The 27,330-nt window shown below is 44.5% G+C and overlaps 1 protein-coding gene across 3 annotated transcripts in view; it reads right to left on the reverse strand.

Annotated features, from left to right (window-relative positions):
• Positions 1-27,330, reverse strand: part of MAD1L1 (mitotic arrest deficient 1 like 1) — a 188,765-nt gene that overhangs the window by 52,784 nt on the left and 108,651 nt on the right. For all 3 annotated transcript variants that reach the window (XM_081337803.1, XM_081337802.1, XM_081337804.1), the window contains exons 13-15: positions 21,179-21,235; positions 11,041-11,129; positions 6,094-6,184 (exon numbers count right to left, since the gene is read on the reverse strand). In XM_081337803.1, the coding sequence (XP_081193929.1) occupies positions 6,094-6,184; positions 11,041-11,129; positions 21,179-21,235 (237 nt within the window). The remainder of the gene's footprint in view (positions 1-6,093; positions 6,185-11,040; positions 11,130-21,178; positions 21,236-27,330) is intronic.

The following is a 27,330-nucleotide window of genomic DNA, read 5'->3' on the forward strand; positions in this document are numbered from 1 at the left end:
TGAGCACCTACACCGATTCCCAGCCGCACGAGACACTGAAGTTGCAGGTGAGACAAGAGCGAAATATTTAGTGCAGGAAAAGGCTTTGAGGCGTCAGCGGTGACCCGTATTTCAGCGACGGAGCCCGAGGATGACTCAGGAAAACGGAACCTTTTTATTTTATTTAGGAGTGAATATGGATCTCAAATTAGGTTCCTCTGGAGCAAATGAACTGCCGTGACTCGATTAGATTGCAGGGGGATATAAACAGAATAAAGGAATGAAATAAAGGAATGAAATGAAATGAAGCTACGAGCCCTGAAGGGCCAATTTGATCCTCTTCAGCGTCCTCTTTCTGTACAGTTCCTAGCATGCGATTGATTCAAAAGCCAGGCTGAATCACGTGAGTCTCTTCTTAATCTCTCTCCTTCTCTGCAGACCAGGAGAACATCGAGCGTGTGCTTGTGTCGCAATGGACAAACAGCTAGGAAAGTGGGGTGTCTGGATAACACTGCACTGCAATCACCCTTCTATAAATAAATAAATTTGCTAACAATGGTATGATTTGATAGGGCTGCACCACTGGGGGATCAGATGGAGTTCCAAAGCAACAGACTCAGCTAAACCTTGCATCAATTTTAGTAAGACTATTACTGAATTTAGCCACATGCAAACTGCACCGTTGGCAAATCTTTTTTTATTTCACTGATGTCCCCCACGACGAATATCAGGCCTCAATTACTATCCCCCTACTTTCATTCATCCGCTCACAGCCACCACAAGCAGTGGAAGACAACCCTGCTTTTAACCAAGTTGGAAACACCCATCCACCTTTGGCCAATCGTGATTGGCCAATATATGTCAACATCCAGTTCGAGAATCCAAATAAAACTCCATATTAATTCAGTTTCCAAAAATCTTAGTTTATTGAATACACTGCATGGCTATTGTTGAAGCAAAACTAACTGAGGTTCCCACACCAGTTCATGGACTGAAACAATAGTTTTCCCAGCCAAACCCCAATATTCTTACGTAGTCCATATAAACAAGTTCACTTTGTTATGGGAACCGTCTGTTTCAAATCCACATCTGTTCTGTTGTCCTTGACAAGGCTTCAGGCTTGTCTGCAGCTGAATCGAAGAAGCTTTGTTTCTCCATCTACCCACTTGAAAGTAACACCTCCCACTCCCTTTATCTAAAGGCAGGTTGAAACGCAGAGGCATGTAGCAGCCACAGTTTTATACTTGACAATATCTGAGGTTCCACTCAGGGCAGCTTCGAAGCAATAGCAAATCAAGAAATAACTCTGTGGAGAGACTAATGTCAAACACGGGAAATCAGGAGTCTAGGCAATTCATTGGTAGATATAGATATAATTGTATGCTAAAGCTCTCTATAAAAATCTGAATTACTAATGGTCAAAGCAAATTGGTAAATAAGAGTCAATGGAATTCAAGAAGGGCTGGACTTAGATCTCTTGTGGGCACTAAAGCGCTCAAGACTTATGACACGCTTGACCCCTCCCTCAGGCTCAGCCTGGCCATCTCCTACAGTTACTCTCTCTCCCTGCCCAATCAGCCTGAAGTGCCCAGGACTGTTTTTGTAAGTTACAGTCTACAAACCCGATGACCTAGCTAATGAACTTTATGGGTATCCATGCTTGTTTCTTGGGAATGGTGCGTCCCTATTAAATCACACCATGGTTAGAACAGAACCTCTCCCTTGGCTATTTCTTTAGATGTCTTTGTCCTATTTTCCTGGGTGGCTTGACGCTTCCAAGACTTAAGAAAGTTTGATCAGCAAAGAGCAGATATATGTTCTCGGGTTCCTTCCCTTAGAAGCGGGCAACGGAACGGAGCAATTAAAATAAAAGCAGGGAGGTTTGTACCATCCCCATCAGAGGCAGATGTCAGCAGTGTCCTTTTGATTGTCCTATCTGGACTCTTAAGGGCTGAGCTAAGCCTTCTAACTTGACCAGCAAAACCACAACCTCACTCAGAGCTTGACTACACTGGTCCAGCGCTGGGGACTGACATCTTCTTCCGTCAAGGACCGGGACGTGAAATGTGAAACAAATGAGCTTGTAACCTCCTAAGGAACTATCGCTGCTCTAAGTGCTCCTCGGAGACCGGGGCATCAAAACATCAAACCCAAGACTTTCATCTCCCTTCTGGAGACAGGAACCCAATTAAAGGAGAAGCAGGTGACAGGCTTCATCGCTAAGCGTTGCTTGGTAAAAGCACTCGGGATGCTCTTGTTTTAGCAGAGCTGTCATTCCTTTCGCCTCCCCTTCTCCCCCCCCCCTCCGCCAAATCCCTGGGAATTGCCAATAAAAGAAAGATTTGATTCACCTCTAATAGGTGTCAAGATAAAAATCAATGCCGTGTCTGAAATCTGGGTAATTTCAAATGAAGCCATCTTTGTGGAACAGGAGGAGCAAGGGGAGGGAAGGAAGGAAGTTAAAAGAAAGTAACCCACCACACAATAATGGCGTTGTGGCACAAATCGAGGCTTAACCTGTAACGACTTCTGATCTTTTCCACTGAGCAAGCCAACCTTGGTGCCTTTAATGCGCACTTCAGCCTGTTGACTCAAGTGGATATTGAACCTACTAGCTTTTGAGTGGATGTTTTACAACGGAGAGCTTCGGTCTTTGACTGACGTTGCTTGTGAAGTTCACACTCACTTCCAAGTGTACTCCAGGTCTCCCTTTGCATGCTTCCGGTTGCAAATGTCCCAGAGGAATAGTAAGTGCTGAAGTATTGGAGGTTCTCAAAAATAGACTGGAGAGCCTTTTGTCTGGGATGGTATAAGGTCTCCTGTCTTGAGGAGGGGGTGGGGTGGACTAGAAGACCTCTGAGGTCCCTTCCAGCCCTAGGAGTCTACATTTGGCCCATCTGGGAGAAAGGAGAGCGACAAGAGCATTCTGAGCAGAACAAGGTTTGATTTAATACAAAGCAGACCTAGGTTCTCAATGAGAAAGGCTTAAAAAGCAGATGATAGACAGGAAAGAAAGAGTACACACAATCACCATGAGCGCTGTGTGTGTGTGTGTGTGTGTGTGTGTGTGTGTGTGTGTGTGTGTGTGATGTAGCTAGCTCATCCCCCTTACTTCTTTTCTTCATGAAAAACAGGCTTTGTTCTGTTCTTACAAGACCTACTGCTAGATGGGACCTTCATAAACCTTTTAATTTCATACAGTGGGGCTAGATATAAAGAACCCCATAACACAACACTGTGGCCCCCAAGCTCCACACCGTCCACGGTCTGTAGGAATGCTATCTCTCCAGCCAGTAGTTCCACAACGTTCATGTTCTTAAGATACATTTTGGCTACACTTCAAAGGAGGCATACACACCTACCCGGTGCTAGCAAGTCAACTACCGAGCGGTTTCCAAACAGCTCCATGAATCGGAGGTGCCCAGTCTTTGAGCCATAGTAAGACACCTCTTGAAGTGCACAGCTGCTCAAATAGAATTATGGAAATGTGGACCCAGTGTGGGGCTGTCCCTTCGTAACGTGATCATTGCGAGAGGTGAGCATCCAGTCTATCTCCCGTGGATGTGAACGGAGTTGGGGCTGCACTTGAGGAACAGAATTCAAACTCCAGCTTGGCCACCCCGGTTCACCACTTGACTGTGGACAACTCATTTATCTTCTCAGACTGAGAACCCCACCTGCAAAATGGGAATAATGGTGACCTACCTTGTCGGCCTTGTGGAACTACGAATGAGTTATGCTTAGCAAAACACGGTGCACTTGACTTATGAACATTCATCCTCTACTACAGAGCCAGATTTTGTAAATAAATCACCCCGAACAGAAATGGGAAATGATGTTTTCGTAAAAGGAAGATATGGACTCACAGTTCTAGAAACCGAGCTCGGTGGTCCGTCGTCAACAGAAAAAAGTTAGAGGAGTAAAACTTAAGATGTTTCCACCACTTACAATGCCCCCCCCCCCAATATTTGAGAGACATTATATTATCTGAGCTAGGAAAAAGAAAACAAGAGAACGGGAGGACGTAAGAGGAAAGGCTGAAAGGCATAATCAACAGCATAATATCCATCTTCACAAAAACAGGTTTAACGGTTGAAGGATTTCTTAGATCGGAAAACAATACTTGGAGGTTTACAAAATTACACTTGACCAAGAAGAAATATATACAGTCGCTCATCCAGAGCAGACAAATCAGAGGATGTTCCCTTAACTCCAGCAGACCTAAGATAAAAGTCACGCTCGGAGCAGAGACGAGAATCCCGATGCACAGATGGCTGTTGGGGCCACCAGTGCAGATGAGATGATCAAAGATCTGCTGGAAGACAAGACAAGACTCTCAGCAAAGACAAACCAGAACAGAATCCCCTTCATGTGACAGCAGGCCACCTCTGAACCCTGACAGGTGCTACTATAGGCTGTCAGCCTCTGTTCCATAAGTTTCTGGGATGACATGGAAGAAAGCCAGTTTTGAGTACTGAGTAGGAGTGAAAATTGGCTTGATTTTTCTGGACAAAGGAACAGGATTATGTCCATAATTCTACATGATGTAGGAGGAAGAGTGAGCAGGTTAGGAAGGTGAGATCTAGTTTACACTCCCGTAAGAGGTCTAAGGAGGTATTCTTACAAGACATAAGTAGCAGCAGCAAGAAGGGGAGAAGATCAGGAGAAGACCTGGAATCTCACTGGATCTCCTTGGAACCCTTTCTTTGCCCATTGCTGTCTTTTATTGGGTTAGAAAAGAGTCACATGATGGCATGGAGTGATGCCAACTTAAGTCTCTGATGGTCTAGACTGGTTGGTATGGTGTAGATAGCAATAGCACTTAGACTTATGTACCGCTTCACTGTGCTTTACAGCCCTCTCTAACCGGTTTTACAGAGTCAGCCTCTTGCCCCCAATAATCTGGGTCCTCATTTTACCGAACTCGGAAGGACGGAAGGTTGAGTCAACCTGGAGCCGGTGAGTTTCGAACCGTCGAACTGCAGGCAGCTGGCAGTCAGCAGAAGTAGCCTGCAGTACTACATTCTCACCACTGCGCCACCATGGCTCACAGATGGAGATCCATTTGTTGTAAAAATATATGCTTTTTAATAAGTTGAAGAAAGCTGTTATGGTTGATCAGGAGTCTCCAGATTTGGCCACGGTTTGTGGACTTCAACTCCCAGAATTCCTCAGCCAGCACAACTCTTAAAGTGGCCATGTTTGGAGACCCCTGGAGTAGATGAATGCTAATGTCTACGGCAGGGGTAGGCAACCTTGGCTCTTTTATGACTCGTGGACTTCAACTCCCAGAATTCCTGAGCCAGCCATGGTGAGGGGAAAGGGAGGTTTCCAAGCTGAGCCGTGCTGGCTCAGGAATTCTGAGAGTTGAAGTCCACGAGTCATAAAAGAGCCAAGGTTACCTACCCCTTGTCTAAGGTATGAAAGGTATAGGCACCTATACATTTTCAAGTGACCACCAGAAAAGATGTGATAACTTTGTTCAAGAATATTCTGGAATGCAGGAGGCAGAAGGGGCGTGTGGTTTCTGTGCTCCAAAGTTGGGTTCACCCAACAGGCTTAACTTGGGTACGGCATCAGGCCACCTTCTGGGTTTGCACAGTACACTGAGTCATAAACTAACTAGTCTGCGTTCATGTAACACATCATTTATTCCTCCAAAACAAAAAAACAAAAAAAACCTAACCAAGGTTGAAACTAACATTTATGTGAATGCAGCCATTTGCTTTATATCTGACTTACGACTTTGTATGTGACTTACAAAGTACGTTGTGTGACCGTCCCCAAACAGATAAGATACAGCAAGTCTTCTTGTAAGAAGCAGCTCGTAATTCCATTTTTTTAAAAAACCTAAAGCAGAAACCAGCTCACCCCACAATGAAGGCTTCAGCCTGACAAAGGCAGATTCTGGAAGAAATTGTGGGATGCTGCTCCTGGCTCCCTTCGGTTTCCTAAGAGATGCCCAGTGAACTCTTGCAATAAAAAACCAACAGCGTGAGACAACCCTCGGCTTCTTGAAATTAAATTTCAGGAGGACCAAAAAAGGGGATCAAACAGGGTTAAAACCTCTCAGTCCATCTCATCAAGCCAAATCACGCGCGCTTAAGACATTACCCGAAGCGCGGCTTGTTCCAGCTGTGCTTCCAGAGATCTGTTCTCTTCTTCCAACCGTCTTCGTTCGGATTCCAGTTCCTCAATCTTTAACCTGGAAGAGAAAGAGTTTTATATTACCTTGATGGGTAAATGCAGACTTTTTTGCATCCTTCGGAATTGACATATTGTGGGGTTTGTTTTGGGGGGTTTTTTGAGCCAGGATGCTCCTTTTAACCCACCAGGTTTGCCATTCAAGTGGGATGAAGTGTGCTTTCCAGAAGCTGAGTGTGGCCCTCCAGCTAGATCTTCCTGAAAACTCGAGTCACCTCTGTCATGAGGTGGTGTACACAGCTGTGTCATATTGCAGAAATAATGTGTCTCCTCTGAACCTCAAGAGGGCTAATTAAGCTAATGAAGGTTTAATTGTGAAAACACAGGAAAGGCCCTACGGGATGAAGCCGAAGTCCAATCTAATCTACATTTAATGGCACTTGCTTTACTCGGCGCCCAGATCCATCGGTGGAGAGCCACAGCTGATTCTCCGATGGTGCTTTTCAGAAGCTCTGAAGAACACCAAGAGAGGGAGAAACTGACCATCGAGTGAGGGCCACGAAACGTGGCTCATAAACCAGGACAAGGACGTGGCTTTCTGATCAGCTCCTTAAAGCTGGATCTCCAACAATTCGCCGCAGGCGACTCGCCACGGCCAATTCGTCGCAGCCAACCCGCCGCGGCTGTTTTCCCATGGCAAGTTGGCCACAATGGGCTGGCCGTGGCGAGTTATCCCATTCCGCTTAAAACCACCCACTTTCCAAATGCATAGCTGACACGGAGGATTTGCTGAAGTCGCTGCTGGGGGGGGGGGGAGAAGAGTTATTATTTATTCCAGTTCAAAACGTTCCCTTAACTCCTAGCAAATAAAAAAAAACCAACAAAACAGTTTTTCATCCTACTGGGTGTTACGCCATGAAAGGCTGAAGCAGCCCCTGGCTGCGGGGGGGGGGGGGGGGATCACCAAATAGGGTTAACGTGATTTATGGAAGGCCAGGTGTAGGTGAAGGACTGGCAGTGTTAATATTACTTTGTGCTGTTTCCTCAGAAGTAATAATGTCGAAAGAGAATGTTCACATAGAACAGCTATAAAAAAAAAGTCAGATGAAAAGAGAGCTTTGTTCTCCCAGGCCGGATTGGGAGGGGAGGGGGGGCTAGGGGGGCAGAGAGGGAGAGATATAGATAAAGACTTTTAAGCTTCCTGGAGATAATTTACTTTCCATATTAAAAAAAAAGAGAAGACAAAAGATATGTTTTCTGTAAAAAACAAAACAAAAAAACTCTCTCACGCATAGGATGTGAAGAGAGATTTAAGTGGTTTAACCTGAATGCCTGAATTCTCCACTGGCTACATTTGGGAAGTGGGGGAGCTTGTGTGTGTGTGTGTGTGTGTGTGTGTGTGTAATTTTAACACCCAATGTTCATGGAGATAGGCAGCTAAAGGTCCGACCCTAGCTTGGTGCGCATCTCCCTGTCCGAGAAAGTTTTTTTCAGCAAGGGGAAGTTGGCAGAGACCAGAGAAAGAACTGGGCATCAGGACAGTGGGCAAAAAAACTAGACCCAGAATCCTCTCCAAATGCCAGGTGCAAACAACCAGAATCACTTGTCAACTTACAAGAATCTCCCCAGACTGCTCTCCTACCCCTGGGAACGATCAGACAGGGCTTCACGGATCTTGGAGATCAAACTTATGCCTTTTGCGGCTACGCAAAGACTCCAAGCTAGGTCCTTGCTTGACTCCTCCCTCCAGTTTCCCAACACCAATTTCAAAGTAAGCATCCTCTTTTCATCAGAATGAGTCTCAGATGGAACCATGAATGGAGAAGAAATGGGAGAACAATAGATGGTCCTAAGCTTTATTATGCCTGCTGGTAACAGCTGGTATACTTCAATTATTAGGATAGGTTGAACTGATGTCTACTCACACTGGGTGTAGGATGTGGGCGGAGTCCCAAAGGTATCCTGCAGAATCCCCCTCTAATTTTGGAAGGTGAGACAATATTAATTTTCCTGAGCACCCTGGAAACCATGTCTCCTTGACAGAAGGAAGATCATCATAGCAAAAGGCTGATCTCCAGCCTCGTCCAGTAATTAAGGAAGAAGCAACTTCAGACAGTGGAAAGAATATTTGGCTTCAACTCTCTATTGCTTGGGACCACGCAACCCAGAGGGAACAGTATCTAGATCTTGAGTTTAATTGGAAGAACAAGCCGGCTTGGATGCAACCACATAGGAACATTTTCATGGCCAGTTTTGACGTTTTGTTTTGCTGGGAAAATTTAAGCAAAGCATGCTGGCTGGGGGATTCTGGGATTTGAAGTCTACCTATCTTATAGTTCCTGAGGTTGAAAAATGCTGCTTTACACTAGGGGATCACCTATGCCCCTTCAGATGAATTATCCAATTCTGCCATTATGACAGTTTCTGTACCCATTTTTGGAATGGTTTTTTATCATTTCTCCCTTATTCAAGAGCGGCACACAATGTAAGGGGTCCTGCTTTCCTGCTGAAATCTCATCAAGGCTACCCAACAGATCTCAAGCCATTCCTTCATCTGTGCTGGCAAGCCTCTGCTCTAAAGGCAGTCAGTAAAAATAATATGTAAGTAGATAACCATCAGTCAGAAGGTCTAGTTAAGACGACTTGAAGAAGTACCTCAGTGCCAACTAACAGAGTAAGGGAAACAAGGGCAGCTTTCAAACTAGAAGGAAAAGGGTGGATGGGGAAGACATAGGTGTTGTGATTCAGGGTCAGCCTGTGGGTTCGGCAGTTGGGTCGGATGACTCAGATGAGGGGGAGGAGGGGGGTGTTGAAGAACTTGCTGATGATGGCTTTGAGGCTCCGCAGAGCCCTCAGCCGGGCCCCTCCTACCTGGTGGAGACCCAGCTGTGTGAGCCTGACAGTGTGGATGAAGATGACCCACAGCTGGCCCTGTTTAAGGACGCCCGACGCAGGAGGCAGTCAAGTAGGAGCAAGCAGAGGAAGGCTGTGGGACTTCTCGGAAGGAGGCAACGAGAGGCCACGCCCTGAACTCTTTATAAAGGGAATGTTTGGGGGAGGGCTGGTTTGCTGAAAGCAACCGCTCCGATAGAGTTTCAAAGCTCCAGTATCTTGTTTCATGTTTTGTTTGTTTTTGTAATAAATTTGGCAGACGTATTCCAGCCTTTTGCCGTCTGTAAAGGGGTTGCCTTTTCTGCAAGGCCGGTAGCAGGCTGGTACAGAACAATAGGGTGGTCTTGCACACCAAGATGTCACATGTGATGCCAAAGACACAAATGATAATGTATAGGAGCTGGTTGGCTCGCATTTTAAATCCTCTTCAGGTCCTACAGAATGAAAGAACAAAGCACGTCAGAGTGTTGATGAGAGATGAATTGTTTGCCCTTTAAATCATCCATCAACTCCCTTGCCGTGAATGTAAATAGTGTGAAACATCAGTGGAGATAGCTATTTGAGTATTGAAGGGGTGCAGATTTACAAAATCTCTCTCTTTGCCTGTTGGGAGGAAAGGCCATTTTCTGCTTGAGGAATATGGAGTAGTTTAGAGAACATCTGCTAGTGTGGTGTAGGAGTTAGGACGCTCAACTTGCACTGTGCAGATCCAAGTGTAGGAAAAGGGCAGGCAAAGCTGGAGGGTGGTGTTAAACATGTCAGCAGTTTGGAGTCCTCGCGCTGCCACAAGCAATCCAAGTTCAACACCCCTTGAATTCTGCTGACCCTTATCTGGCGCCGATTCAGATTTGAACCTTAGTTGATTGGATTCTTGAGTATAGGCTGAGCAATAGATCCTTCTGAATTGCAACTTAACGTAGTCCTGATTCTTTGTGTCTGACACCAGGTTCAAGTTTCCTGATAACCAGAGACCTCACCAAGTGATTCTGGACAACCAGGTCTCTCCCAACTCAAACACAGGTGTGGCTGCTGCTGCTGTTGTGGTGGGGCAGAAGTAAAGAGAGACCCCTATATGAACTACAACAAGCCAAATATGCTATGAAAGTTTAAAATGTCAGCAGTGCAAATTGTATACATTTTTCACCCAGCTCCCGCTGCTTCAGGTCCCCGCCCTACTAACTCTCAAAATGAAAGCCGGATAATTTTATTTCAAGAGGCAATCTACCTGTCAGCTTGGCACACTATAAATTGAAAAAGTAATCCATCATCTTTAAGTGGCATCCGAGTTCATCTAATTAGTGGATGGCAGAACTTGAAAAGACAAAGAAAGCTCATGGATTTAATGAGACCTCCCTCTCTGGCTTCCAAAGTCATTAATCATGACCTTGGTCTGGGATCCTTGATTTTTGGGGGTGGGGGGTGGGGCATTACTCTGGGCAGGTTCCCATGGCATTGGTCTGAAATTCACATCACATTACTGATGTTCTTCAAGATGTGTTTCTGTCTATTACCAAGACCCTGGATGTTGGTCATCATTATGATTGTAACCGTAATCAGTATCTGATTATGATATACTGATGATGTACTGATCCCCAGGTTGGGGCAGAAGTTCTTCTAGGACAGGGATGTCAAACTCAATTTCATTGAGGGCCACATCAGCATTGCGGTTGCCCTCAGGGGGCCAGGTGGGCGTGGCTAGAGTGCGTATGGCCTACTGGGTGGGCGTGGCTAGAGTGCGTATGGCCTACTGGGTGGGCGTGGCCAGCTCTACATCCTTCACATCAAGGGAGCCTATGGGGGCCTGGGCAGGAGTGGGACAGATCTGAGGGTCTCTGGGCCGTTCCCTCACTGTTTCCAGGATGGCTTCGCGGGCCGCATGAAACCACTTCGCGGGCCGGATCTGCCCCCCCCCCCGGGCCTTGTGTTTGACATGTCTGTTCTAGGAGGAATTCTGGAGTTGGAAAAGACTTAGCTCCGTCTCTTCTCCTCAGCTCTATCACTATGAGTAGAGGGGTGGACATTCACCTCAGCGTATCCAGCTCTTCTTTGGTGAGGAAGTTGCTGGACTCTACAGTGGGCGCTTGTCTCTTCAGCATCTGAAGTTCTACCTCCAGCTACAAAATAAAGAGAACAGATGGAAGTTAGCTTTGTGTTTTGGTGTGGTCACCACAGATCAAGACACAGATAAGCCTTCCATACTCATGACGTCTGAGAGGAAGACAACCTCCTGCTAAATGAAAATAACCAATCAACACTATCATTGTGGCTTAGCACAGGGGTCTTCCAACCTGGCCCTTTGATGACTTGTGGACTTCAACTCCCAGAATTCCTCAGCCAGCGTGCCTGGCTGAGGAATTCTGGGAGTTGAAGTCCAAAGTCATAAAAGGGCCATGTTTGAAGACCCCTGGCTTAGCGTAACAAATGATAGACCTACGTGAATCTCTATTAGTAAATCGTGACCTTGAAAATTAGAGGAATGACTTCTTGGTCAAAACGTATGCTTAGCCCATACCATAACAGATAATTATATGAAATCATTGAATGAAATTAAGAGGTCCAAAGGCTCAAACCTTTCTTCTTTTTGTTCCGTGCTATTTTTAGGAATCACACTTATCTCTTCAGAGATGAACGTTCAACAGCAAAGAGCCACCTCATTAAAATAATTCAGGAAACTTCAAAGGAAGAGTTAGATTCTGGAGTACTGCTCCAAGAGAGTGCTTTACATGCGAGTCGAGTACTTGTGGACATCTGGGGAGGGGGGGAAAGGGGGGGTGAAAGACATCTCTTGTGTGTGTGTGTGTGTCAGATGCCATTTGCCCTGGTGATGTTGTGATTCATACGATGCTATTTTCATATCGCTGTGGTTTTTTGTGAGACACCTATGGGAATCTGCCAAGCTGTTTTATCTGACTTACCTTTTGATTGCAATGCGAGATGCAAGGCACAAATTTCCGTGCTTTTCAATGAATCATCAACCGTGGAAGACACATTTGGAGAACATAATAAGAGTTTCAGCTGTTCCTTACTGAAGGATTAAATACTCTCTCCTGGAATGATTTTTAAAGAGGTCTTTTGCCTCCACAAGTCTTAACTAAATTCTGATGGGGGTCTACTAAGATTGTTGGACGAGCAGGCACAAAAGAAAGCCCCTCCATTAAATCTCTGTCCTGTGGTCTGATCTTCTTTCTTTGAAAGCGTCGTAGTATGGTGGACCACGCTCTGTAAGAAGGTCCAGAATTTCTTCAAAGAGCATCTTAAAGGGGATTTAAACTCAGTCTCCCGTCTGCCTCTTAAATCTGCCCTCACCTGCATTCTCAAATTGTAGAAAGGGAGGAAGGAAGGAAGGAAGGAAGGAAGGAAGGAAGGAAGGAAGGAAGGAAGGAAGGAAGAAAGAAAGAAAGAAAGAAAGAAAGAAAGAAAGAAAGAAAGAAAGAAAGAAAGAAAGAAAGAAAGAAAGAAAGAAAGAAAGAAAGAAAGAAAGAAAGAAAGACACCGTAATCATATTGGTTGGCCGGTGTGATGATCACAGTGAGACATATTGTCCTCAATTTTATGATTAGTGGGTTTCTGCTTTTGTTTTTTCCAGCTCAACCCATCATAGATGGCCCGGTTCAAGCTGGTGCTCTGAAGATAATTCCAGGGACGGGGTACCTGAAGGAGCGCCAGTCAATCCAGCAGGAGATTTTCAATTCTGCCCCGTTGTTCCCACGCGGAGCCATTCATCACAGCCCACGATGCTTTGCTTTCCAGCCGAAGGTTGCAATGAGGTTTGTTATTATAGTTCTGAGCTGGTCTGAGCGCTCCCGTGAACGAGCACCAGTAAACAGCCTATTTATCATGGCATAAGCGGACACAAGGCCAAATTCCCGGCTGCCACCTGTTCTCCTGACACCCGGCAGATAAATTGCCCACCGTTCCCTCTGGAGAAGGAGGCATGGAGTCCGTAATCGATGGCCGGGCCCTGCAATTGTGCATGGATGGCAGGGAAGGAGGGGGTTATGAAGGCCCCCCCCCATTCAAGCGTCTGTGTGACAACAGAGCGAGGTTGTCCATGCTGGCTGCTGCTTGTGGTGATGATAAGGGGGTGACAATACGCAACGTCCTCCGTGCATTGCAATGTGTTAGGAGGCTTCTCCGTTGGAAAAACAACCGACAACTGTGTCCCAGAGACTTGGTTAGGATTCAGACAGTTGTTGGGCAGCTGAAGCCTTCCAGGGGCAGCTGAGAATGCATCTCAAATGCAACGTTGGCTCAACGTTTTGCAGCAGAAGGGGGGGGGATCAGAGTTACGGATAGTCCTCAAATTCCGACCACAGTTGAGGAGGAGGAGGAGGAGAGGAAGGAGGAGGAGAAGAAGAGGAGGAGGAGGAGAAAGGGGAGGAAGAGGACAACAATGACGACTGTGGGCTCCTTGGTGGTTTACCTGCAGGCGTTGCATTACCCAACTAAGTAACATCATCAGTGCTAGCAGGAAGTGGGGTTTGCTCGCCTCTATATGGACATAAACAGAGATAACTGTGGCAAAAAAGGTCGTAAGATGGGGCAAAATTCACTTAACAAATGTCTCGCTTTACCACTTAAATTCTGGGCTCAGTTGTGGCCATAATTCGAGGACTACCTGAACCTATGCAAGGGAAGGGGTTTCACGCTTGCCCCTTCTCTGGACACACACACACCCCTCCGACAGGAAAGGAAAGGAGTCTGGTAGCCAGAGGTGATTTCTTTGCAAAACTGAAGCAATTTTTACGGCTCCCACGACACGCAGAAAGTTTCCTCTCAACCATCAGCCTGAGCAAAGGCCGTTAATGGCAACCCCAGAAACAGCCTTATGGAGGAGGAGGAGGGGGGTGTCCTTGGGGAGAGCAAAAGGAATGGGGGGGCAGAAAGGAGAGTCTTGGGGGACCACCCATCCCCCCTTCGCACTCTATTCATTTGCACCCAGCGTCTCCGATAATTACGCCTCTTAATTTAGCAGCGCGAGTGCCAGAAAAGAATATAAATTCGCGCATTAACTTCTGAGATCGAAAGTAAGGCGGACTGGGCCTTCTCTCCCAGAGATTATATTTGGAAACGAAATAGAGTGACATTTGGAATTAACTTGAAAAATTGCACTAGGAAGGAGAAGAAGGGGGGGGGGAAAGCCTCGCTAAAAATCCACATTAGGGCTGAGATCAGCTGAAGTCAGCAACTACTCTACCTGGATCCAAGTATCTAACTTAGACAATATATGTATATATCCATTACGGCAAGTTCTCGGACTCGATAAATATTTAACAACTCTCTTCTCACCAGCGCGGGAACTTTGCTGTGTTGCTCCAAATCTTTCTCCAACATTGCAAAACAAAATCTGATTTGGGTTGGGGGTTTGGTGTTTTTTTTTTGCCCCCTCCCCCAGATTCATGCTGGTTTGCTGCAACCACTAGGAGAGGGAAGAAATTCTAAATTGTTTTTATGCAGGCCTTCCTTTGACTTAAACAGTCCATTAGTTGGAACCAATGTTGAGGTTGCCTTGCAGGATGAATGAACGGAGGTTTATGCTAAAGCAGCTTTGGCTGTGATTTAGTAGCTGCTGTTTATTTATTTATTTCCCCCCCCCCCCCAATGCGTTATGATGAAAAGTCTGGCAGGAACTGAAGCCATATTTTGCCTGTTCATGATTATCTTGGCTAACAGAAAGCCTAGCTCACACACTCACTGCAGTAGGAACAGGCTTTGCTCTTCTCCAAAAGATGGATGCTTTGGCCTTTATTTTTCCTGGTCCCAAGACTGGAAAAATGCAGATTAGCTCATACTTTACTAGGAAGGATCATATCCTGTGCTAATCAAGGAATAACACAAAGGAGGGAATCTCCCAGGCTGAAATGTACATAAATATTAAAGACTTGTAACTAATAATCTTGGCGGCATCACGAACGTGTCCCCCCCCTTTCTTTTAACTACCTAAGTTTTCCTCTCCTAAACCCAACACAGTTTGATGCAAGCCACTTTGCTACCCAACCATTGTCTGAAAGGCATGATAATTATCTAATAAATACATAATGCTAAGCTTCAGATCCATTGGGGTTGCTGATGGGGTAATTGCTGCAATGTTCAGGGATCAGCTACGTCTTTTTGTTCCTTTACAAAATCTCCAGTCAAAAACTCCTAGAAGTAAAAGGATGCTTTGTTTTAAAGCAAGCGAGCCTGTTATAAATAGTTAGCGGACAGTACTGTATATGGTAAACTTTAAAATGTTGAACTGGTAAAGAAGGATCAGGGCTGAAATCTCCTTGCAAACAGGTTTTACAGAGTAAGAGATTGCAAGATGCATTGAGGGGGGCTGCAACCAGAAGCTGTGGTTACTCCATCACTGGAGGCTTTTAAGAAAAGATCGGACAGACATTTATCTGAAATGATATAGGGTTTCCTGCCTAACCAGGGGGTTGGACTAGAAGACCTCCAAGGTCCCTTCCAATTCTGTTATTCTGTTCTCTTTGAAGCTTGCAAGCTTCAATGGAATTCAGGCAATTACTGAAATCCATTCCTATTTAAGGGGGAATAAACTAGGCCTGTAACAGAATCTCTTGACAATTTCATAAGGAAAGATGGAAATATTCCTGGGAACTTCGCTTCTCTGCTTTTGCCCTTTGGAAATCATAATTCCCTTTTTTTAATCTCAACTTTTATCTGGATCAGATTGCAGTGGTTAGGATGAAGGTGCTTTGCTGCAGTTTTCTCCATCTACATTTTCGTATTCAGCATTCTAGAAAACATGAGGTCAGGTGGGATTTTTCCACCTCTCCAAAATTTGCAAGCGGCTTTACTTGTTCATATATGATCAATGCTCCATTCCAAAGCCAAAACTCTTTTGTTCCTATGTGTTCATTTGCTTTTTTAAATTGCAACTATCCATGTTTTCCCATTTATTTAGAATCCCTTAAATAAATTCTTAGGCTAAAAAAAGTGATGTACTTTATTTGCATCGAGGATAAATTCTGGAGCAAAACAGATACAAAAACTTCTATTCACTTTTCCATCTTGTCTTCCAAACTATTTCGGCTCTTCTACTTAATACTGCATGCAAATCACAATCCTAAATTCCCATTACTGATTACAAACCGAAAGAAAGATCTTGAATAAGTTGCTTTGGCACTTCTGAACATCTCATGATGAATGTATGATATACTTCAGAAAGTGGGGCTAAATTTAGCGCAGAAAAACCCTTAACAAACTTTCTGTAATATTCAAATATTACCTAGTCCTGATGACTTACACTTGATTGTCTAGATCTTAATTCTTCCAAACTTAACAAAAATCGCCCCTTGAAACAACATAGCCCAGCTTGTTCCAAACGAGGGATTGACAGCTTTATTAACACCAGTTGTTGGTTTTTTTAACAATTGGAAGGGACTCTGGAGGTCTTCTAGTCCAACCCCCTCATCAAGAAGGATATCCTATGCCTTTGAGACAAAACGTCTGTCCGATCTTTTCTTAAAAGCCTCCAGTGATGGAGTAACTACAAGTTCTGGAGGCAAGCCATTCCATTGATTAATTGTCCTGTCAGGAAATTTCTCCTTAATTCCAGATTGCTTCTCTGCTTGGTTAAGTTTCCATCCATTGTTTCTTGTCCTGCCTTCAGGTGCTTTGGAGAATAGGTGGACACCCCCCCTCTTCTTTGTGGCAGCCCCCCAGATACTGGAACCCTGCTATCATGTCACCCCCCTAGCCCTTCTTTTCACTAGAGTAGACATACCCAATTCCTGCAACCGTTGTTTGTATGTTTTAGCCGCCAGCCCCCTAATCATCTTTCTTGCTTTGTTTTGGCAAGAGACAGTAGTCCCCGCTTTATATTTTAATACTTCTTTGGAATATTGTCCCAGCAAGAAGCAAAATGCCTCTCCTCTGGAATTCAGGAAAGAAATTGTTATCCAGAATAATTCCGTAGAAAATAAGATTGCCACACCTCCATTCAGCAGGCCAACAACTTCTCGCAAACTCAAAAATTAAACCCTAACTCAAGTTCACTGCGGGATCCAAACTATCAAAGCAACTCCTGAATGGCTATAATCACAAGCTCATTTCTCCAGCCGCCGCTGCCCATGCTTAATTAGGGCGAAGTATGTTAATGATACGGTGGTACATCCCAAAGACATCGTCAGTTGCGAAATTAATTGCATTTAGAGAAAGATGCATAAATTGTGCTTATACAAGCTAATTAGCATGGGTTTGCTAATTAATACTGGAAAGTCAAACTGCCTTTGTCTTGTCAACTGCAATTAGCTGAAGCTATTTACATTTCTCTCCTTTCAATTTTTTATTTTTTTTTATTTTTTTATTTTTGCTTTCCAGTCACTTTCGCAGACAAGTAATTGAATCGTGTGTTGAAAACACACAAGAGTCGATGAGCTTGGTGGCTCTATTACCCTTCGATACGTAGGCTTTTGGGTGCTCCGAGTGGCATGGCATTTGGTAAACATGGCACCTGCATCTCCCTTTTCACCTGGCACCGGCGATTCACCCGTTCGGTATTTCACATTAGCATAGGAACAAGTATGGTACGTGCGCCGTAGACCGATCAGCTTTAAATAGAAGCACCCACAACTCATTTGCTAAGCATTTCTAAGAGGATGACGGTGAAGGCTGCTGTGTTCTGTAATCAGAGCAATCAACGCGTAGCCTTTAGCAGCAATTAATAAGTCAACTCCCATTAATTGGGCAATGGGAGTTTATGTTAACATTTGAAATGTAACCTGTTTTTAACGCAACACAGAGGAGGCGGAAGGCTTTAGAAGAGGTAAAAGGGGGTGGTGTGGGGGTGGTTGGAGGTGTTTTCAGATCCAGAACAGCTGGCAATTCCATCTCTGTCCCAGGTCCACATCCGAAGACAGAACAGGAGTGTGTGAGTTCGTGTGTGTGTTAGTTAATCCACTTCGTCTACTATCCTCTGCAACTAATGTGCTATGACACTTCTCAATGGGAAGGAAGGAAGGAAGGAAGGAAGGAAGGAAGGAAGGAAGGAAGGAAGGAAGGAAGGAAGGAAGGAAGGAAGGAAGGTTAGAAGAGAAGGATGCAGGATTAAGAGAAGGAAAGAAGGAAGGGAGAGAGGGAGGAAGGAAGGAAGGAAGGAAGGAAGGAAGGAAGGAAGGAAGGAAGGAAGGAAGGAAGGAAGGAAGGAAGGAAGGAAGGAAAGAAAGAAAGAAAGAAAGAAAGAAAGAGAAAGAAAGAAAGAAAGAAAGAAAGAAAGAAAGAAAGAAAGAAAGAAAGAAAGAAAGAAGATTAAGAGAGAAGGAAGCAGATCTAAGATAAGAAAAGAAGGGAGGGAAGAAATGTATAATAATAAAAATTCTAGCATCCAGTTGTAAGTTGGTAGGTAGGTAGGTGGGTAGACAGAGAGACAGAAAGACAGACAGTAATGTAGTCTTCCAGCCACTTGAGTTGTCAAATGGCATTATCACAGCCATCTTAATATTTCAATTTAAATCTATTTCAGTAACAGAAGTGAAAGCCATTTCTGCTTCAAGAGCGACTGCCCTTTGCACAGCTTGACACAGTTGGCAGCTTCCTTTTGCAAAAAGACCAATAATAGAAGAAATGGTTACAACCGAGATGAGTCCATCTGGCAGATCACTTATTCCTGAAATTATGTACTACACGGTTTGAGAGCAAAAAAAAAGAAAAAGAAAAGAAAAAAGAACATCAAACCGGGCTGCCCAAGGTGCTCTGAGAATAGGACAACCAGCAATCTTATGAGCCCAGAATTTCAAGTAAAATTAACAGGTATTTCTCTGGTACGTTTCATGAGCAGCCTTTCCCACAGATTTGGTTTTGCATCAGACAGACCCAGCCTGATGATGCCCAAAAGACAACGGTTGGGTCTTTTGGCGCAGTCACACAAGAGTGTTCACATGGTCAACGTAAATTTCACTTCTGTAACTCTCTCAACGCTGCAAATGTGGGCATCGCTCAATAGAGCTCAATGGACAACATCTTTAGCAGGCGCAGGCGTGGTCAAGCTCACTAGTGCCAAAGGCCTCCATTTGAGCTCTTGGAAAAATCAAACCCTGCTAGAGTAAATAGAATCATAGGGCTGGAAGGGACCTTGGAGGTCGTCTAGTCCAAACTCCTGCCCGAGGCAGGAGTCCTTATTCCATCCAGGACAAATGATTGTCCAGTCTTTCCTTGAAAACCTCCAGAGAAATATGGAGCAGATTATCAGGGCCTGGCAGAACTGGATTGGCTGTTGGTGAGCCCTCATTCTTTATTTGGTGTCCCCTTTTGACACCCCCCACCCCTCCGGATGGTCATGGACAAATCTCAGGTTGCCTAAATGGAAAAATAAGAGAAAGGAGAACTTTATTGAATAAACTAACTCCAGAATGAAACTTGACCGAATGTCTTACAATCAAGGAGCCTCACAGCCCAGGAAACAGGTCTGCCAGGTAATGGAAGCAGGTCTGGACAAGTTAGACCAAGCCAATCTTGATGATGCATATTGTCCACCATCAGAGGAATAGGTGGAGACCCACCTCAGATGTATTCTACTCCTAAAATAACCTCTAACAGACCTGGAAGCACTTTTCCAGATGCCATATAAACTCGTTTTTTTTTTCAGATTATGCGTTTCTCAAACACAACAGTCTCTACTTTAATTAGCCCCTAATTCTAATTGTCCACTGAGGAACGTCTACTGAGACTTGAAGCCTACAAGAAGACTTCAAGCAGATGGCCAAATGGCAGATAGCATTTTCATCAATTGTTGTTTCCCCATGAAGCACTGCGTACATTTTGAGGGACAGCATCCATGAATACAAATTTAGCACTGAGCCACCGCGTCCCCTATATATATATATATATATATATATATATATATATATATATATATATATATATATATATATATATATATATATATACACACACACACACACACACACACACACACTAATCCTCAGATTATTTCTTTGGGGCTGCTTAGTTTTGCTCTAGCTAAACCGTTCTGACTGCAAAGGCTCGTAATCTTCTCCTCGGCTAGCCGAACTCCCCAAACCTGAGCTGAAAGTTATGAGCAAAGAAGAGCCACAGAAGAAAGACACGATCATATTGCTTATTAAACCCAGCCAGCCACCCACGGCCCGGATCCTCCAAGCAGAGAAAAATGAGTCATTGAAAAAATGTAAAACAAACTGAACGGAATTACAGGAGGGGAAAGAAAATGCTTCCTACTTGCTGAAAATCCTGCACTTTTTTTTTTTTTTTTGCTTGCATGCGTAGAAAATGGGGATTCCCGGTGTATTGTTTTTTAAAAAAATATATTAAGTCTACAGCTTTTTCCTATTCCGGTTCTTTCAGGGTTTAATCCCGGAGTCTCAAAATTGGAAGCCATGGGCCATGAAGTGCATCATTATCATATAAATGCAGACAATTATAAATTAGTGCTTCATCCTAAGATATAGTGGTTAAAATGCCGGGTCACCAATAAGGAGGCCATGAGTTCTAATCTTCCCTTAGGCACGAGAGTCAACTGGATGACCTCGGGACAGTTATTCTCTCTCTCAGCCCAACCCATCACACGGGTTGCCGTTGTTGCAGAGAACACAGGAAGAGGGAGCGTGTGTGTGTGTGTGTGTGTGTGTGTGTGTGTGTGTGTGTGTACAGTAGTCCTCAGTTTATGACCACAATTGAGCCCCAAACCTCTGTTGCTAAGCGAGACAGTTGTTCAGTCAGTTTTTACGACCATTTTACAACCTTTCCAGCCACGGTTGGTAAGTGAATCGCTGCAGTTCTTAAGTTGCTGACATGGATGTTAAGTGAATCGGGATTTCCTGTTGACTTTGCTTGTCGGAAGGTCGCAAAACGGGATCACAGGACACCACCCCCACCCCGGGAGAGTGAAACCCGTCATAAATATGAGCCAGTTGCCAAGTATCTGATTTTGGATCACGTGACCCTGGGGGGGGGATGCGGCGAAGGTCGTAAGTGTGAAAAGCAGTCGTAAGTCACTTTTTTTAATGCTGCTGTAACTTTGAAAAGTCATTAAACAAACTGTTATAAGTCGAGGACTAGGTGTACGTACGTGTGTGTGTATAGGTCTGAACTGTACAAAATAAAACTAAGCTCTAAGTCAAATACATTTGTGGTTGTTTTTTTTTTAATTTAAACACAATAAAAAAAACACTAAACTTACCATGTCTGCTTTTTTCTTCTGATTTCCTGCCTCTTCCAAAGCCTGGGATAACTGGCCCTTTAGGGGGGGGGGGGAAACAGAGATCAACATTGAACAAAACAGAGGCACAGAATCAAGATCACGCGGAGTATTAGTACCGCTTTATAAAACCCTAGTATTCCACACCTGGAATACTGCAGCCAATTTTGGTCACCGTATCACAAAAAAAGATGTTGAGAGTCTGGAAAAAATTCAGAGAAGAGCAACCAAGATGATCAAAGGAGACTAAAACATACGAAGAACGGCTGCGAGATTTGGGTTTGGCTAGTCTGAAGAAAAGAAGAAATAAGGGAGACTTGATAGCAGTGTTCCAGTATTTGAGGGGCTGCCCCAAAGAAGAGGGGGTCAATTTATTCTCCAAAGCCCCTAAAGGCAGGACAAGAAACAATGGATGGAAGCTAATCAAGGAGAGAAGCAACCTGGAATTAAGGAGAAACTTCCTGACTGTGAGGACAATCAACCAGTGGAACAGCTTTGCCTTCAGAAATCGTGGGTGCTCCATCACTGGAGATTTTGAAGAGGAGACTGGACAATCACTTATCTGAGATGGTATAGGCTCTCCTGCTTGAGCAAGGGGCTGGACTAGAAGACCTCCAAGGTCCCTCCCAGCTCTATTCTATTCTAAAATGACAAGCGGGAAGCCACTTAAGGGTTTAAGGACAGAATTAATGCTGCAGAATGAATTAAAAGAATAAGACAGTGAAAACATTTCTGCATGTCCCGAACAATACTAAAATTTGTTTCTTCTGTCCAGGCAAAAGCCTTCGTAAGTCATAGCCAGGTAGGTCCGACAACTCCATGATTTCGTACAAGTCAAACAAGGAATTAGTTTAGTCTCTATGCAGTCACAAGAGAACAAACTTGCTTTGAACGCCAATGGAAACTGTATTTAGTTCTAGGTAAAGGTAAAGGTTCCCCCGCACATGCGTGCTAGTCGTTTCCAAAGCCGAAGAGCCAGCGCTTGTCCGAGGACGTCTCCGTGGTCATGTGGCCGGCATGGCTAGACGCCAAAGGCGCACGGAACGCTGTTACCTTCCCACCGTAGTGGTCCCTATTTTTCTACTTGCATTTTTACGTGCTTTCGAACTGCTAGGTTGGCAGAAGCTGGGACGAGTAACAGGCACGCTCACTCTGCTATGCGGCACTCGGGATTCGACCCGCCAAACTGCTGACCATCTGATCGACAAGCTCAGCGTCCTAACCCACTGAGCCACCGCATCCCTGTATTTAGTCCTACTCAGGTGCAAACGTTTAGTTGAGAAGATTTCTGTGCACAGAATGATGTCAGGAAATTTGAACCCCTTTTTTTCTTTGGACCTGGTTCTTTGAGGCTGACAAAATCCTTGGATGATGCAATAAAGTTGGGAGTGGAAGAGTCGATGATCGTTGCTTGCTGTTATGGTCTTCCATCAGGGTTTCCCAAATAGAATCCACGGCTCTCTTCCCTTTTCTCGTCACTTCTAAGCGAAGTTAGCATTGAAGAGTGCTACTACGCCCAGCTTCTCCTATCCAGAAAGGCTACTAATCATAGCCCAGATCTATGCAAAGGCCTGTAGTACTTCTCAAGATAATGGTTATGTCAATCTAAATTAGGCTGTTTGCTCTGTAGGTTGAGTCAAAGGGAATGTATTCTCATTTTTTCGCTCCTGATCAATTATTGTAATAAAAACAAATTGAAACGGAACAAAATGTATTTGAATGGGATGTTCGGGTTCAGAATGCCAACTCAGCAGGCAGTACTGGACTATTTATTATGCTGGTGGAGGTGGAGATGGTGGTGGTGGTGGAGGAGGAGGAGGAGGAGGAGGAGGAGGAGGAGGAGGAGGAGGATCCCTGCTCTGTTTCATAGTTTAAACTTAGAAAGGTTCAGAACTCAACAGCATCAGTTTTGGAAAACCATTCTGGAAATCCAATTTTAGCAAACAGAGTTAGAAAGAGCAGGACAGCAAACATCTGGTTTTTTTTTAAGGACAGCTACTTGGAATTCAAGCAAGCATAGCCAGGTTTGATTCATGTATCAGAGCATCTTACTGCCCGCAAGTTTCAGTAAAAAAAAATACGGTGCAATATTACGGCTGAGGATCCCCAAGGAATACTGCTGCAATATTTTGATTCGAAAAAAATGGGCCTCTCTAAAGCCACAAGTGGGTCCTTGCTGTAAAGCTCTGAGGTTTAAAACAACAACAACAACAACACAAAGTGCAGTCACTATCGCCCAGCCGTAAACCTTGAGAGAAAGCCAATTGTATTAACGAGACTCTTGTCTTCCTGCGCTGTGCCCAGTTCTAAATTCACCACCAAACCACGTCGATCAAGGGCCATTTTTGGAAAAATTCTACGCTCTTAACCCACAGATAGGAAGCCCTGGGCTAACTTCAAATAGCGCAATCTATTTTATCATTGAAGCCCACTGCCTGGAGCAAGGAGAAAAGGCATCTCGTGAATGGAGAATGACAAGCCCATTTATTGTTGGTTTGGGCCAACTTAATGTTGGTTGCCGTGTGCCCTTCATGCAGTGGCCAGGAAATAAATCCTGGGAAAACACCATCTCTGCAAAACAAAACAAAAAAGAGGCTTTTCTCAAAGGTGCTTTTTTAAAAAGGCAACTGGACTGTTTTTTCCTTGAGGAAAAGGTAAACATTTTGCTGCTCATTCAAGAAGCTTCATCAATTGTGTGATAAACTGATGAATCTTCTTGGATGAGAAGCGAAACCTCTTCTTCTTCTTCTTCTTCTTCTTCTTCTTCTTCTTCTTCTTCTTCTTCTTCTTCTTCTTCTTCTTCTTCTTCTTCTTCTTCTTCTTCTTCTTCTTCTTCTTCTCCTCCTCCTCCTCCTCCTCCTCCTCCTCCTGGATTTGGATTGGATTTATTAAATTTATATGCCGCCCTTCTCCCTAAGGACTCAGGGTGGCTCACAACAATAAAAATTAAGAGACATAAAATACAAAAATTAAAAAAGAATTAAACAATGAATATAAGAAATACGGGACAATTTACACAATAAAAGCCAAATTAAAAAACCATGGTCAGTCCAGGCCCACTTGTTGGAACAACCATGTCTTCAGGTCACAACGGAAGGACCGAAGGTCAGGGGCCGTCCGCAGCTCCAGAGGCAGCTCATTCCAGAGGGTCGGTGCACCCACAGAGAAGGCTCTCCCCGTGGGGGTCGCCAGCCGGCATTGCCTGGCCGACGGCACCCTGAGGAGGCCGACTCTGTGGAAGCGAACTGGGCGATGGGAGGTTGACATTGGCAGCAGGTGGTCTCACAAGTACCCCGGGCCTAAGCCATGTAGGGCTTTAAAGGTGATTACCAGCACCTTGAATCGCACCCGGAGGGCAATCGGAAGCCAATGCAGCTCGCGCAGGAGAGGTGTAACATGGGAGTATCGAGATACTCCCATAAGCACCCGCGCAGCCGCATTTTGCACCAGCTGAAGCCTCCGGGTGCACCTCAAGGGCAGCCCCATGTAGAGAGCGTTGCAGTAATCCAGGCGAGAAGTGACAAGGGCGTCACTTCCTTCCTTTCCTTCCTCCCTCCCTGGAAAAAAACCATCCAGCTGACTTTTCAATAAAGCACCTCTTGTGACAACTGGATGACTGAGAATCTTTATGGACAAAAAGCTGGCTTGTTAATGTCTTATCCATTCAACATTTGTGGTTTAATCTGACAAGAGTTTGTAATCAGGACTAGCTGAAAGGTGAGGGTGAACCTATTTTGTCTTCTCTGCTTCTCCTAAGTCATCTGCTCATCTGAAAATAAGTCCAAACAATAAGGGGGGAAAAAACTCTGGCTTAACAAAGATGTGACAGGATACCAATCTTCCAAATTTTACTGAAGATCACAGGCGCGGCAGTTTGGCAGCTCCGTAACACCTCTCTGAAAAATAGACCTGCATGAGCATAAAAGTTGATTTTCAAAGGCACAAATGTGTGTACATGCACACGTAGGCCTGTCAGTGATATTTCATACATCTTCCTGTGGGTGGGGAGCTGATTTCCAACAGCTGCGGTGGAGCCGGGCTGTGTGGGAGGAAACGATTGTGTGACAAAAGTAAGTTCCAACGGTTCTGCTGCTAGACTTCCGTCTATTTGCATACTGCAACACGCTGTATTAAAATATTGTGAAAGCTGGTAGGGGAAATCATTTCCGTCGGTAAAACATGCCAATTTATATCAGGATGAAAATACATTTCCTTGGCTAAGAGAAGTGACTGAGTTCGCCTTTTTGCAAGGAAGGAAGGAAGGAAGGAAGGAAGGAAGGAAGGAAGGAAGGAAGGAAGGAAGGAAGGAAGGAAGGAAGGAAGGAAGGAAGGAAGGAAGGAAATGGAGGGTAGGGAGGGGGCAATTTACTCATTAAAAAAAAGACCCCTGAGGCTAGAGGAAGGGGAAAGAGTGGGAAAGAAAGAGACTCAGACTAACTCCACCTTAATTATGCTAGGTATAAGTTGAGCTGGAGAATTATTTTGGCAGGCGTTCAAGCCTCTCTTACAATACAGTCTGGTAAGAAAGATATTTCTGGTAATCCAAGAAGTTCTCCTTTCCTGAATGTGCTTGCCTTTAATGGCTTGACAGGTTGGTACACCATCACGAGAAATCCTACATTTCTTTATTCCCCAAAGCGCCTCAGCCTGGAGAATTTTTGAAGAAAAGCCAGAGAATCCCAAGGTAAAATAATAATAATAAGAACAACCCCTGCTTATCTCTCCTCCTTATTTTCCTTCAAACAACTTAGAAGACAAAATCCAAAGATGAAAAGGATCAACAGAGGTCTTCGGGGAATTTTATTTTTTATTATTTTAATCCCATTTATATCCCGCCCTTCTCCGAAGACTCAGGGCGGTTTACAATCTAAGAAGCACAAATCAAATGTGCTTAGCAATAGCCTTCATTCTATGTATATGCCTGCTTATTAGGGCTTTCGGGGGGGGGCCCAAGCGGCATTATTACAAAGTCAGCTTATTGCCCCCAACAATCTGGGTCCTCATTTTACCTACCTCGGAAGGATGGAAGGCTGAGTCAACCTTGAGCCTGGTGGGACTCGAACCTGCACTAATGGCAGGCAGCTGGTGTTCCTTAAGGAGGCATTAGCCCACTGCTCCACCAAGGCTCTCCATCCATTCCATCCATTCATCCACAGATATATTCACCGTCCCAACGCGACAGCACTATGACGCTTGGGGACATCCACTTGCCAGGCCAAAATGGCCAACAGTTGCCTCCTCAGAAGTCAAAGGCAGCATGGCTCATCAACCTGACCTCCTAAATGTTAGCGTCATTCTATTTTTGTTGTAGACAAGTAACAACTCTGGTCCTGATAAGACTCCAGAGGAGCCGTTCCACATTCTTAGTCCTCTTCCAGAAGGATCTCGATGCTCAAGAATTTCCATTCTTGGAGCCCAATTATTCCATCACCCAAAATAGCTGGCAAATTTTCATACTGAGGAGACAACAGTACCCTCTCCATTCATTATACCTTTACGGAAATAAAGACAACTTTTGCGGTCCAGTTATCTAAAAGAAACTTTCTTCTCTTTCCATTCCAAAAAGGGCTAGAAAGAAACCTGGTTATTTATCACGTGAAGGGATAACGGAGGGTGAAAACAACCTTGAATCACTCTATTCTAAATTGAAAATCTTGTCCAACCACAATCAACAGAACTTGGGGTTTATGGATCTCAAAGGTGGTGTTTTTTTTTCCAAAAGGCAACTGGAATATTTTTTTTTCCCTTGAGGAAGAAGACGTTTCGCTTCTCATCCAAGAAGCTTCATCAGTTCTGGCCAGAAATTCCGCTAGAACTGATGAAGCTTCTTGGATGAGAAGCGAAACGTCTTCTTCCTCAAGGGAAAAACATAGTCCAGTTGCCTTTTGGAAAAGGCACCGTTCAGACAACCATGTTCTGGATGACCGAGAATCTCCAGAGACATTTGGGTCCTACCATAAACAAGACAAGATTCATCCATAACCAACCAAAGGCAATGAAAGATCCACATACATGTGAGCAATGGTGTCCCTCAATCTTTGACACAATGGATGGAATCTCTGCTCATCAGCAATCAACCCTCAATTGTTATTATTATTTATTAAATGTATTGGCCGCCCACCCTACCACAGGGT

This window comes from Vipera berus (assembly GCF_964194415.1).
Source record: "Vipera berus genome assembly, chromosome: 13".
Classification (NCBI taxonomy): domain Eukaryota; kingdom Metazoa; phylum Chordata; class Lepidosauria; order Squamata; family Viperidae; genus Vipera; species Vipera berus.